The sequence below is a fragment of the Sciurus carolinensis genome, chromosome 5 (assembly GCF_902686445.1).
Source record: "Sciurus carolinensis chromosome 5, mSciCar1.2, whole genome shotgun sequence".
Taxonomy (NCBI): Eukaryota; Metazoa; Chordata; class Mammalia; order Rodentia; family Sciuridae; genus Sciurus; species Sciurus carolinensis.
In genome coordinates this window covers 71,542,453-71,557,320 of record NC_062217.1, presented here as the reverse complement: position 1 = coordinate 71,557,320, position 14,868 = coordinate 71,542,453, and the positions used below count along the sequence as shown (strand labels likewise).

Genomic DNA, 14,868 nt, shown 5'->3' with positions numbered 1-14,868 from the left:
TTGGTTGAATCATCTTCACATGCTGAGAGTTGAATGGTCTTAGCGGAGTTAGAAGGATCTGCATTTAAATGATCCTATTTACTGACTGTGTCACCTTGGGAATGTTATTAGCTCAGGTCCCTCATCTGTAAAATGAAGTGAAATAAAACTATTATGAGGATCAAGTGGAGACATATGTAAAGTGCCTAGTTATTGCCCAATACACAGTAGGTGCTCAATAATTCTTAACTGCATGCCTCTCTCACCTTGGAAAGCAGAGAGCAAAGATTTGAGAGGGAGGATTGGGAGTGGGGAAGGCATGGGACAGACTTGAACTTGGGCATATGGACATGCAAGGAGTGTGGAACAACCCTGGTTGGCTGATTTGGGAGGGTGTTTAGACTTTGACAGGAAGGAGAGTAAAGAGGCAGCTAAAGAAAAACGTGTCTTAACTATTTGTTAATTTGGCCACAGTCTGGGTCTGCTTCTTGGAATTCTTGACCCACCCGTTTCCATCTGCTAATGGACTTTGATAAATCCTTTTCCTCTTAGCTGATGAAGACGGGGAACATTCTCAGAGGTTTGAAAGAATTCTGAGGCAACTAAAATGTCAAATGTATATTGGATGATACATTTGTATAGACTACAAATTCAATTGTGGGACAGGGGGTAGGGTATTTGGAGAAAAGGCATTTTACAAATACCCCTTTTACATCTGTCTCTTCTAAGAGATCAGGTTTAAGTGGGCAGAGTCTAAGTCTTTCTCTTCTATGCCCAGTGTCTGGGATGCTGTAGGTGCTAAGTGCTTTTATTGGCCGAATAGCATCCCTCCAAAATTCACATGTCAAAGTCTAAAACCCCAGTATCTTAGAACATGACTGTATTTGGAAATAGTGTCTTTAAAGAAGTGAGTAAGATAAAATGAGGCCCTTGGGGTGAACACTAATTCAATCTGACTAATGACCTTATAAGAATAATAATTTGGACACACCAAGAGACATCAGAGGAAAGGTCAAGGGAGGGCACAGCAAGAACTGGCCATTTGCAAGCCAGGGAAAAGGCTCTGGTGAAACCTACTGACACCTTGATCTTGGATTCCTAGGCTCTAGAACTGTGAGATAATAAATTTCTACTTTTTAAGTCATTGAGTCAGTGGGTAGTATTTTGTTTTGGCAGCTCTAGCAAACCGATACAGTCCTTATAGAAATGTGATTTGAACCCTTTGGAAATAGCAAAAGTCTCTCAAAGAGCTTTGTGCTACACTGTCCCTTTCCTGTGCCCTTTGCTTCTTCAGTTGTCCTATTGCACAAAGCAATTACTAATAGCATAAATATCTGTTAGTCAAGCCACTGCTTTGAATAGGGCACATCGCGGACATTTTCTCTCATTTTCACATAAACTCTATGAGGTGACTATTGTGACCTCCAACTCCCAGACAAGACATCTGAAGGTCAGGGACAGTATGTAACATGTACAAGGTGCTAAGAGGCAGATAGGCTTCTAAACCAAAGCCAACCCTTCTCTCAGCAAGCAGCAATAACGCTCATAATGAGTCACTGAAACACTAAATGGGTGACCTGGTATTAGACAGAGGGATGATAAGCCCAACCTTTGATATCTCATGATTTGGAAGTCCTGTGAACTCTGACCCTGATGCTTGGCACCAGGAGATCCAGGATAGTCTCTAAAGGAATCATTGCAGCAGGAAAATCCCTCACAGAACAACTTTCTTTGTATTTTCCCTTGGTTATAAACATGTTCACACAAAAACTTGTACATGAATAGTCATGGCAGCATTATTTGCAATAGCTCCAAAGTGGAAACAACGCAAATGCTCATCAAGTGATGAATGAATAAAAAATTTGGTATAGTCACACAATGGAATATTACTCAGCAATAAAAAGGAATGAAGTACTGATTCATGATACAACACGGATGAAGCTTGAAACCTTAAGCTAAATGAAAGACACCAGACCTGGAAGATGGAATGGCATATGATTCTGATTATAAGAAATGTACAGAATAGTCATATTGACAGAAAAGAAAGTAGGTTAGTGTTTGTCAAGGGTTGGTGGAAGGGGAGAATGGAGAATGACTGTTAATGCTGGGTTTCTTTGGGGGGTAAAAAGTTGAGCGAGCCACTCAGCAGATGAAGGAGAGGAAGGAAAGGGGCGGGACTGGGGAATGAGATTGATCAAATTATATTTTATGCACATATGAATATATAATGAATCTCACTCTTGTGTTTAATTATAATGCACCATTAAAAACTATTGAAATTTTTTTTCTGGAATTAGTAATGTTGGTTCCACAACCTTGTGAGTATATATTTTTTTAAACACAGAATTTTACACTCTGAAGGATAAATTGTGTAATATATGTATTATACCTCAACTGAAAAAACAAAAACAGAAACAAAAACTGGCAGCAGGGATGGATCATGCCACAAAACCATGTAACTATTGGGTTGTATGTTTTCAATTATTTTAGTTGTGTATGCTACTTACAAGTATATATTATATATGGATTTATATAAGTTATAGCACATATTTAGTAAATAAAATATTTATATATATGTTTAGTAAATGCATATTATATATAAATATTTTATTTATAAAATAAATATACAACATAAAAATCTGCCCCTAGAGCTATAAACTTAAAACTCAGTTTATGGAAAGCATAATTATACTCATTGAAACATACAAGCTCATATTAAGTACACCATGTTCTTCTATTCATGCTATTTGTGCTAACTTCACAGAACAAATGTCCTTTGCATATGGAAGTTGCCTTATCTTCTTATAGAGGGTCAAAGATGACCACTGGATCTTACACAGACTTCACATATCTGGATACCAACACCCTCTTCTTCCCTTTCCATCCTATCTTTAGCTTCCCTTTATGCCTCGGAACTTTCCAACTCCCTCAAACCTTCTATATTTATATGACCTTAATTTTCTTGAAATCATTCTGACTACCAGTCAGTCTGAGGTAAAATATGCCGGGACATGGAATGAGGTGTCCTTTGGGGAGTAATATGTTAAGATGTTAGTGGCAGCTTGGAGCGGGGGGGGGGGGGGGGGGGGGGGTGGCGACCTTGAGCCAGAGAGCTGAGAGCTCCCAGCCTGACCACTCATCAGCTACTTGAATCCATTCTTCATTTCTGCCTCTACAAAGCGAGGGTTATGTCAATCTCAAAAGATTGTTACAGAAGCTAAATGAGATAATGCTTTGTAAATTACAAATCACTAGAAAATCATCTGAAACATTCTGATTATCTTCGCTTTCCTCCTTCCCTAGCAGAGCTTAAAGGGGCAGCAGGTTATGGGGAGGACTGAGGTGGGATATGGGTAGAGGACCACGGAAAATTCAAAGAACAATATTCGTATGGGTTATAGGCCAAAGGGATGCACACCATAGAAGAGGCAACAAGGTAAAAACTGGAGTGTCCCATAGAAAGCAAGTCAGTTTGCTAGACACTACTCCTAGAGAGCATCCCAAAGGTTCTGGTGTGGAGCTGGTAGGGATTATTATTGGATAACTGAAGCTAGTCACTAACAGAGAGAACTAGGATAAGGGCATAAGCTTGTTCAGATGTTCTCTCTCTCTCTCTCTCTCTCTCTCTCTCTCTCTCTCTCTCTCTCTCTCTCTCCTTTACCAGACCATCTTGAGAATACCTAGCTACTAATACCTAGCTCTAGCAGGATGTTGGGTCTGATTGAAGCCAGCCCTGAATATAATATGAGCAGGCAATACCTGCTGTTCTCCATGCAGCTCTCTGTCAGAAGTGCCGACAATCTGGGAGTCCATCAAAGTCTCACCCATCCAAACATGATACCTGGCTGCAAACATCTAGATGGTCAAGGGATGGAGCCATGAATGCAGAGCAGAAACACTGAGTTATTGCAAAAAGTCTGCTTGAAAATCCTTTTGTTCTCAATAGACAAGCATTTTTATTAGTAGAATGAAAATTCCTAAATCAATCATAGCTTTTTGACAACTAGTAAGTTACTTATATAATTAGTCTCTTTTGTAAGGTCTCGTAACTTATTTTCAAAAGGAATATTTCCACTCAAAAAGGTTAATAATCATCACTCTGGATTTTAGAGTAGTTCTTGATTTTTATATTTTGAACATTTCCAGAATGCTATGTTTCCTTCTTTTAAATTACAAATGTTACTTTTTTAAAAAAAAAAAATTTGTCTTGAACTTCTAGGGCCACTAAAGGAGTTGGGTTCAAATAGGAGGAGGCAAGAAGGAAAGGCCCAGTCACAGGCGAAATGGATATTCTGAAGTATGATGCCTGGTATATTTGGGGTGCCTATCTGTTATTCAGTCTCCCCTTCTTTCTTACTCGCAGGTAAGACAGCATTTCTCAGTCTCACTTGAAGCTGTAAACAGTGTTATAACTCTGGCTATTAAGACTGAAGGAAAAGTCCCCGGGAAGCACTTGACCTTTTGTGCATCACTCCTCTTCTCTGAATTATGATGCAGGGCAGAAGGTGGAAACAGCCATCTTGAACCTTATGGACCATGGATAGCCATACATTCACACACCAGGAAGGGTGGAGCAGGGAGTCAGAAGGAGCCCAATTCCTTGACAATCTCATAAAACTGCCACAATTGCCCTGCATTATCTATCTTTGGACTTCTCCTTCCAAGAGAAAGATAAACCTCCTAAGGTTTTTCCCTGGGTTGCTTTTCCATTTTTTATTACTCAAACCTAAAACATACATACCTACATAATACTAAGCCGTGGTGGAGCAAATAGAAGATGTAAAGGCTGATGGGGTCTATGAAAGATATTTGTGTTTCTTGTATTAGTAAAACATTATATACTACTAAGTGTCTACAAGATCGATGTTCCTAACAAGAAGGATCACTTACTGAGTCCCTACCATGGACCATTTACTGTACCACATGCTTCATGCACATGATCTTTTTTAATTCTTCCAAATGAGCACTATTATCTCTAATTATAGGAGCCACAAACTTAAATAACCTGCACAAATCACACAGTAAGTGGCAGAACCAGGAACTGTAATTAAGTCTGTATGACTATAATGCCAGGGCTCTGTTCAGTAAGTGATCTTATATGTAACTTAAAGGGTCATGTGGCATGGCTAATACCAGGCATAGAGAAATGCCCTGATGAACTAAAAGATGGGGTGTAATGGAGGAGTAGCCTGGAAGAGTAGCAGAAAAGAAAGACCATTCCTACCTCCCCTGAAGCCTCAACCTGGCCCCTGATCCCCCTGATACCACTCTGAAGCTGGGGGTGGCCTGACACTGTTTGTGACCACACTCCTTCCTTGAGGGATCTGTCTCCCACTGGATAGCTTGGTAATGTTTCCCGTTCATTCCCAGACCTGTGCCATTCCTTGACATAAGCTAAATGAGGAAGGAAAACGTCTTATATGCTATTTATCCACTATTTTTAAAGTTCACCTTCTTTTCATCTCATCTCCTCATGGCATTTCTTGATTTCCTTCAGTGTTGTTCCTTCTCTTCCCCTTTTTCCCTTTCCTTTTCTTTTCTTTGCAGTGTTGGGGATCAAAGTTGGCCTCATACATGCTTGGAAAATCCTCTACTACTGAGCTACGCCTCCATCACCAGTCCAATGTTTTCTATTTTTAATCAAGACCCTTCCCCAGGAGTCTTTAGGTTCCTTAGGTAACCCACTCCTCCCCAAGACCAGTCCCAGCCCACCTCCTCTCCTGTTCCAACACCAAGAATTCTCTGGGTCACCTCCCAGCTCAGCTGTAATTTCCCTCTTCATCATTTGGGTCCTCTCAGAAGAAAACTTTTTTTTAAGCTTTCATTCTGTTCATACCCAAGGACAAAATGCCACCTGACTTACCTAAAAATACCTTTACTTCTTCCCACTAACTTTCTCTTTCAAAAGATTATTGAGGCAAAGAAACTGGAGTGGGTGGGGAGGGGCCCATAGAAGAGAGAACACAGGAAAAGCAAAGAGGAATAGAAAAAAAAAAAATAGAGCAGGAGTAGACAAACAGAGGATAAGAGAAGGTGAGAAAAAAATAAGGAAAAAAAAAACTCTGCTGATATTTTGGGTCTTGGGGTAATTTTAGCTATATTGAGTGTGTGTGTGTGTGTGTGTGTGTGTGTGTGTGTGTGTGTGCATACATATATTATATATATGTAATTTCATTAAAGCTTCATACAACACTTTCAGGTTATTGCTATTATTATCCTTGTTGCAAACCTAAATAATAAAACCTTAAGACAAATTATAGAAGTTAGAGTCATTTTACAAGCAGCTAGGACAGGAGTTAGACAAGTGGACAGTGGGAAAAACTAGTTCACTTTTTTTTTTTTTTTTCTGGATGGGAATCTCAGGCTGAGTAGTTTTCCTGAGGCTACATAACTACTGAATTGTACAGCTGAGATTCAAATTCAAATCAGACTGACACCAAAGTACCTGTCTCAGAAGCCTGGGAAACAAAAGGGCACCTACAGGTGGAAAGTCACTGAGTTAAAATAAATGGTGAAAAGAACGGCCCCTTTGCAGGAGAGAACTGTGATGAAGTTCAACCCAGAGCATCAGTTGGAGCAGATTTTCTTTGACCATTTCATCAAAGCATCATGAGATCAGCATAGAATGACCTTTGGATCTTTCACTTCTCCAAAATCTTCCCATCAATTTATCAAGCTTCTAAGATACTTAATGGCAATTGTTATCCTTATGGAAGAAATGTGAGTCACTGCCTGGGGAAAATGTCCACAGTGATGCAAAGTAGGATGAGGAAAGAAATAGAGCAAACATGTCCAGAAAATTGTACAGGGGCAAATGGCCCTAGTGGAATTCATCTTCATGTATGAAAAGGTCCCGAGCTCTTGTTTCCCAGAAATCACCGAAACGGGAAATCCCTTGGATCTGGAAAAGGACATATGCTATAAAAACCACTTTCTTTTTTTAATATTTTTATTTTAAATATGCATATGTGTATATATTTTTAGTTATATTGGTCACAATGCCTTATATTTTTATATGGTGCTGTGGATGGAAACCAGTGCCTCACACATGGGAGGCAAGCACTCTACCACTGAGCCACAACCTCAGCAAGAATAAGGGAGACATGACTATTATAAACCAATAAACAGAAGCACTATCTTCTAGAAGATAGATCAAACAAATTATCCACAACTAACTGTCATCTAAAGGACACAAAATATTATGTAAGGAGAAAACAAACTGGTTTCATAAAGTATAATTGTTAACAAGTCCTCCTAAGTTAAATTTTAAATGGGTCTTTCAGACTCAAACAACTGTTTAGACTGAATACACAGCAACAGAAAGAAATCCAAAAATCTCCCAAGTGAGCAAAATTTATTTATCCTGTCACCATAGTTAGAAATGGATTATTTCTTTCATCACATAGTCTAAGTTTGTGAATCTTGCTTAATTTATAGTGAACAAAGTTCAGAATGCAGCACAGATTAAATCTTTTTACTACCCCAATGTCTGTATGCTCTAAATTTTCTGAGTCTTTATAACCCTCTTCCACCATAAATTTTTCTCTCTGATGATTCTTGATTTTAATATGTGGCCTTAACTATTTTGTTCTACAGAATAACCCCAATGTTCTACAAGAATAGTGTCCTGCTCTCTGGGACAATTATCAATTTAATTTTACAAAAGACACTGTTTTATTATTCATGGATAAAAATGCAATCCAATAGAAATTGTCTGTCATCTGAGTTCCATCATGGACTATTTTCAGTTCCAGAAGATTTAAAGTCAAGTCTATCTGGATTCCAGCCCCCTATGCTTTTTGTGCATAGATGCCTTCAATTAGCTCCCTGATGACAAAGGGGACAGGGCAGGGTAATAGGGAGAGTTTTCTCCAGAACCTTTTGACAAAAATTAGCTCTCCGTACAGAGACATACTTACTTACTGTAATTTTTGAGCACTTTCTAGATGACTGCCACAGACTCTTGTGATACGTGTACTCCAGATTAAAAGGTACTATCTATAGTTCACCGTCTTTCCCCAAGAGGTTCCACATAAAGGAGACTTATTAACATTTTAGACTTGGGAAACTTGAATTTAGAGACAAAGAATAAATTATTTAGATTCTTAGAGGTCTCGAATGTATAATTACAATGAACATTTAGGATTATTTGTTTTCCTGTCTAGAAGTAAGACAGATGGTATTTAACAGATAGCTATAAAATTCGCTCTTCCAATTAATGATCATGATGAAAGGATGATTCATATTTTGAAAAAGTTTAGCCACTTAAATAAAATGCAAGTCTAATAAATGAAGACTTAAATGAAATGATGCCAAAACCTGCATCTGAGGAAGAGCATTTTCCAAATCCTAAAATCACATGGATCTGTGCAACGGTAAACTAGGAACACTGAATAACTGTCCAGAGGCACAGCAACTAACTCATGAAACCTTTATTTCAAACTTCTCAGGAAGGAAAAATGGAGACAGATCAATAAATGGCCTATAAGCAGGATAATGGCAGAAGAGAAGCTATGGGGGACCAATAGAGATTTCTCTTTGACTGCTGGACCAAGGATTCTATCACCTCACACCTAAGAATGCTCAGAAGTAACGCTTCAGTCCTACTAGATGCTAGCAGTGAAGTAATGTTTTCTCAGGTTGACTGCTTGGTGAATTATAGCAGTTCGTTCCACAGTATGAGTTCAGTCATTTAAAACGTACCTTTTCGTTTTGTTTACCAAGTCCCCAGGAATACGAATCCCTCAGGTATTTCAGTCAACATCCTGAGAGTCAGAGAAGGCAGCCAGGTAAACAGAACCTATACAATGGTAGCTAAGGAGAGGATGTTCCCAAGCAGCACATCCCACACTTACACACAACTTCCAGACTGCCTTCCCACCCAGGGGCCATTGGACACGCTAAATAAAAAGACTCTCCACAAGCTGAGTTAGAAATGTATCCTATAGTTATACCACACACACTGTAATAACATTTTCACAAAGTGCTGGATAAGGAAATTCTCTTTTCCAAATCATTTGTAGTCCTTTTATAAAGATGGAGTGTAGTTCATTTATTGCTACTACATATTTTATGTACTTTCAAATATGGTTTATTTGAAAAATCATTGGGAAAATTCAGTTAAGACAAGACAGATGATCTGGCTTCACATTCTAATTCTGATGCTCTGAGCCTGGCAAGTTTATGCTTTGCTTCCCTCATCTAGAAAATTCAGGAGTTAGACTGGATGAGTCTCTGCCCAGTTCCAATTGAAAAATAATGTCAATTAGATCTAAAATTTACATAGAACTAAAATTTCAATAGAAATACTGATCTGAGCCTGGTGCAGTAGCACACACCTATAAACCAGTACTTGGGAGGCAGAGACAGGTGGATTGCAAGTTCAAAGCCAGCCTCAGCATCTTAGGGAGGCCCTATGCAACTTAACTAGACCCCTGTCTCAAAATAAAACACAAAAAGGACTGGAAATATGGCTCAGTGGTAAAGCACCCCTGGATTAAATCCCCAGAACAACGAAAAAAAAAAAAAAAATAATAATTTGTTTCTTTGTATTCCCTGCTACTTAGATTCATCCAAAAGTTTTGGTAAATTTGTAAGTACTGTCATGCCTTAGTTTCTTCAAATTGATTTTTTCAATATTTTAAACACTGGAGTACAACAAATATCAGAAAGGTCATATCTGTTTCATAAACTGTGGAAGTAAAAGCCAGTTTTAATATGATCATAGTTCACGAAAAATAGAATTATACACCCCAAATGCTCTACTTTATCTTTCTAATTACTATAAGTGTTGGAAAGTCAAGTTATAAAATTCTTTAGTAAACCTTTGGAATTGAGCACTGATAAATCTAAACCCCTTGAGACGTCAGGTGTTTTGGGCAGCAATAGGAAGCAATGAAAACTTTAGTCCTTGTGATGGAGCCAGGTCTGCTGTGGGGAATGCCTCACTGAAGGACATGGAGCTGCTAGCAAACTGATTCCCACGATTCTGAATCATAAATGGAAATAGTGAGGAAAAAAAAAAAAAACACGAGTCAAACAAGTCAGCTTAACTATTAATTATAAAAGAAAACCTGGTTAAAATAACTTTTCTATTCTTATCAAGAGGCTTTCCAAACTGGTTTTTCAGGACTCCAAAATGAATAGAGTTTGAAAAATTGCCCCTGTATACTTTAATCAGCTTTAGTTTAGAATTTGGAATGTAACATAGAGAGGCTGGCCAAATGCACACAAATCATGTGGAGAATCACACCTCCACTTACCCCGCCCTGCCTTCAATCCTTGGGAAGATAGGGTGGAGGGACTATGATTTTGGCATCTCTACAACTCAGCAATGTGCAGTGTTTTTAGCAGTAAAAAGAAAAGCAAATATGTCTTATTAGCTTGAAAACTAATGAAATACTTTGCTCTTTCATGAAAAGCATCTTTTTAAAATGCTTTTACAGTCACTTGAGAAAACAGACTAGAGAGCGCTGGTCCCTTAACTTAAGAATTCACGATGCTTGAGTGTGAGAGAATTCACCAACTGACATGGGGAAACTCAAAAAGCTCTCATTTCTGTGATGCCCATAATATTTATAAATTGCCAAGTTCAAAGCGATGCAATCTGGAAGCACAATCAGGAAGAGCAGAGCTATTGGCAAGCACAATACCCATTGGAAGCTGTCAAAATTTAACTGATAAAAAAATACAAAGATAATACAGACAGTCCTAATTTTAATAATTTGGAAAGAAAAGAAAGTTATGTGCATAAAGTAAAGCAGGTATATTAATGTTCACAAATATATTTAAACTTACCTCTTAGAGCAGAAAACCAGGAATCTGCCTCACCAGCCTGCAGTGATTCCCCAGGCAGATCTGGCTAAAATGAATGGGAGTCTGGAGTTCCTCAGTGCAGTTCCTACCTCTACCTGACTGTATTAATGAACAGTCTGAAACTCTTCTCCTGGCGCTGAGTCACTCAGGGAAGAGGTGGGTGGTATGAAAGAGGGTGTCGCCTTGTACAAATACCAATTCAATTAAAATAGTCTCACTCCCGGACTACTGCCTCTGTGTGGTGAATTCTTCATAAAATTTGCGGCCATGTTATGCTCAAAATGCTCCTGTTACCTTTTTACCTGTCAGCTTTTTAACTGATGTCAAAAATACACACAACCAATTCACTGACAAGGTGGCACAACATGCAACTATTCTGAATTCTCTTTTAAAAACAAAAACTCCAGGTACAAGGAATCCTTATCTCCCCCTAGTGCCCAGAAGGTGTGGGACAGACCTACATTGCTGGATTAGGGAAGGAAAGTCCTCTGGAACCCAGGAAATCTGGGATCTGAAGACATTGAATGAAAAAAGAAGAAGATATGAAATGAATCAGTTGCACAAATTCTGTACATGAAACAATCTGTATAACCATCAGAAAAAAATACATACTGAAATGTAAGAAATCTGATCCTTATTTTACCATATGTTGAAAAGAATATGTCAAAAAGATGGTTGAAACTTCTTTCACAGTTTGGGGCAGCTTGAGGGAGGAATACAAAGAAAAGCCATCCTGGGTGGGGGTTTCTTTAAAAGACTCTGAAATAAACTTTTAACAATAGCCAAGGAGGCCTTAAAGAAGTTTAGCACATCTGGAACATTACCAAGAGATGCCCAGTCATTAGAATTTCCTGGGTCATCTTTATTCATCAGCCACACCAACAATTAACCAAATCCTCTCTATAAGATTGCTCCCAAAAACTTCAGCCCAGGTGAGCTGTGCCTGCAACAATAACCATAACAAGACGTAGAAACGTCCAAATGTGAGGGCAAGACAACAGCAATATGGACAGAAACTGGGAGGTTGCTTCACATTCTTATTCTGGGCTGAGGAATTTCGAAATCTAAAGGAAAGTGTCTTTTCAAAGGAAAACCTATATACATGGCTGTCTGACCCTTTGATGGAATTTCATATACAGGCAATATTAAAATACGTTTTTAAAGTTCTATGATGCCCATAAATGTTGATTGTGTTTGGGTTGTATATTAATTTTAGAAATGAATAAGTTGAAAAATAAGGATGTCATTTGGCTCAACTTAAAAAAAATAAACTAAAACTTATATTCAGCATTAAAACTTAGTTTAAATTGTAGGGCTAAAGAGTTTAAGAGCTATCTTGTAAGGGCAAGTCATAACTTATATTATACAATGTTTAAATACATGTTTTTGTCCTTCATAAAATATAGAAACAGAAAAATAGGGTTTTTCTTTTACCTAATAATGAAGTAAAGTACAGTTGTCCAAAGTGCACTTAAGGCTTTTGAGCTTCCAAGGAATTATTTCTGTGTGTAATTAAAGGTTTCTCTGACTAACTTTGTATACCAGGACACCTATACCACCAAGTCAAACCAGTGTCTTTTCATTTACAACCAAATCTCTGATTCAGAAAGGGACTTAAACACTTGTGCAAAATTCAGACATCTTCATGTTGAACAGATATTTAGCTAAGGACTGCTGCCTAAAACCAAGAATCTCAAAGTGTGAAGAGGTCAAATCAAGAATGTGTTTGGGTGTGGAGATGGCCAAATAGGCTTGGCCTTGGTTTCACTCTGGGAAGGCTTGAGCATGCTTAGAATAACTCAGCTTCACCACGCCTCTTTCAGTGGGACTATCAGAGCTCTGGAGGGTCCTTAGAACACCAGTTCAGGCCTGGATGGCAAATGGTCTTATCTCAGATACCAATGCCAACTGATTGGTAGGTAGCTACCTAGGGAGATATAATGAAGTTTGCAAGGCATGTTTGGACTCCACGGTGTGCCACTGGTTAATTAGTACTGTCCACTATAGGTCTTAGCTAAGGAAGTGTTTGCTGACTCTGTCTTAAAAAATTTAGACATTATAATGCTTCATTGCTTGTTCTATGTGTTGTACCCACTGAAACAGCCAGCCAATATGAGCACTTATTACTGCATAGTAATGTCAAGAGCGAACATTGACATAGCACTTTTAATGTGCCAAGCATTGTTCTCGGAAATTTTCATACATCAATTTAATAGTTGCCAAATTATTGTTACCTCCTCACCCAAGAAAGATTCTGAAACTGATATTGAAAGTGCAAATAATAAAGAAGTCAGAATCTCAAAACAATCTAGTCTATTATTCCTGGACTTTGGGGGTTTGAAAAACAGAGGGCTCTCCCATTTTCCTTTCAGATGGAGGAAATAAATGTTATGTGCCTATTAAAACAAAGGAGACGTCATTAGGGTGATAATTACAGAGCCAATTTCTCATTGTCTAGGAGTAGAGAGGTGCCAGAATTAATCTGTCACTGCTGTGCTACAAGAGCTAGCATTGCCTAATTGACTTTGATGGCACCAGAGTGACACAGACCAGTGGAAAGCACAGCACCTATCCCATGGGAGCCTGAATTTCAGTGTCCTATACAGACTCACTTCTCATGGTGAGCAAGTCCCTTAAGCTTTATGTCCATGTCTTTTTCGGTGCAGGGTGATTAATGATAACCATCCACCAATTGGACAGATGACAATGAAAATGTCAGTCTTTTTAAACCAAGACTCCAAAGCCATGCTCTACAACATTAGGAGGAATCAGGAGAACGCAGTCCTGAGTTCCTGATGCTTTCTGACTCTTCCTCAAACTCCAAACAATTGACAGATTTCTGCGTCCTAGTGAATATAGATCTGGTTTCAGCAATCTGAGGCATGACTGGTCCAGTTGGCGAGAGAAGGAAGAGCAGAGATACAAGTGAGTAATGGAGGCCAGCAGCCACACTCTCTCAAGTAGAGAATCCCTGCGTGAAAGTTTTGCTACTTTCCTCCCTCCATTCCTGTGTCCACCAAAAACAGCAGTTTGGCAGACTGAGCAATCCTATTCCTTTGTGTATTGTGAATATGTGTCCACACTTTCCTGTTCTCATGGGATTCTGTAGACACTCCCAAGTTACACTGCAAAATAGTGAAATTTTCCTAACTTAAGGCTGAAATAAACAATTCCATGAGGACTGGAAGAAAAAAACTGCTTCTTCAACTGAAAGACTTAGAATGGAAAATCATTTTTATAATTAAAATTTTATTTTTAAACTCAGATTGTTATTTCACAATTTCATGATCTTCACTTCTGAATTTCCCTAATTTAAAGTAAATTCTTCCACTTCACACCAGTCTCTTCGTTGTCAAATGTTTAATGGTGTACATAATAAGCCCCTCAAGATCAGAGAACTTCATATTTGACACTGCACAGTTCTTGATCCATAGTAGCACTTGGGGTTTGTTGATTGAAAGTCAGAATAATAGTCGTAAACAATTAATGAGATACACAAGGGGTATTAAAAGTCTTTTTTATAAAATCTGATTTCCTTATTCAATTTTCTATCCTTGTCTGGAGCACTGTAACATTAGCTCTTTAACTTACCTGTAATGCTCACAGCTCTTTTAGAACAAGAGATTTCTCTGCATTTTATAGAGATTGCTCAAATAACAATTATCAGAGCTGAATTTATTGCCCAAGGTTGAAACCTTCATCGTCATTGCCTCCTCCCTCAAACTCTCTCTGCTCCAAACCGCATCCAATTAGTTGGTCACTGAACCTTCATTGTGAATTCTACCTCCTGACTCAGTCCAACCTCCCCTTCCACTTGGCTCCCAATACATGCTTGATTCAGGCCCTCCTACCTTGAGAGGGAACTTTTTTTTTAATCATCATGTTGAGGGAATAATTACTTTGGTCACCTTCTAACTGATTGATCTCTCCCAGTGCAAATGCATCAACTGCTGAGTCCATTAGGTTCCTTTGGGTTGTAGGATTGAGAGATAATTCTGGAAACCTCAGTTGATGGGAACATACTAAACAACAGTTAAGAGGGAAGACCCACAGAACCCCAAATGATACTTAGAA

General features: G+C 38.5%; 1 protein-coding gene across 10 annotated transcripts in view; it reads right to left on the bottom strand.

Moving 5' to 3' along the window:
* Positions 1 to 10,928, bottom strand: part of Scel (sciellin) — a 98,959-nt gene extending 88,031 nt beyond the window's left edge. For 3 of the 10 annotated variants that reach the window (XM_047553244.1, XM_047553248.1, XM_047553250.1), the window contains exons 1-2: positions 10,777 to 10,908; positions 3,739 to 3,834 (exon numbers count right to left, since the gene is read on the bottom strand). In XM_047553244.1, the coding sequence (XP_047409200.1) occupies positions 3,739 to 3,752 (14 nt within the window). In that variant the 5' untranslated portion in view covers positions 3,753 to 3,834; positions 10,777 to 10,908. Of the gene's footprint in view, positions 1 to 3,738; positions 3,835 to 10,776 lie in introns of all 10 variants that reach the window. The other 7 variants (XM_047553247.1, XM_047553245.1, XM_047553242.1 and 4 more) reach the window with 7 other exon arrangements.
* Between the last annotated feature and the right edge of the window lie 3,940 nt (positions 10,929 to 14,868).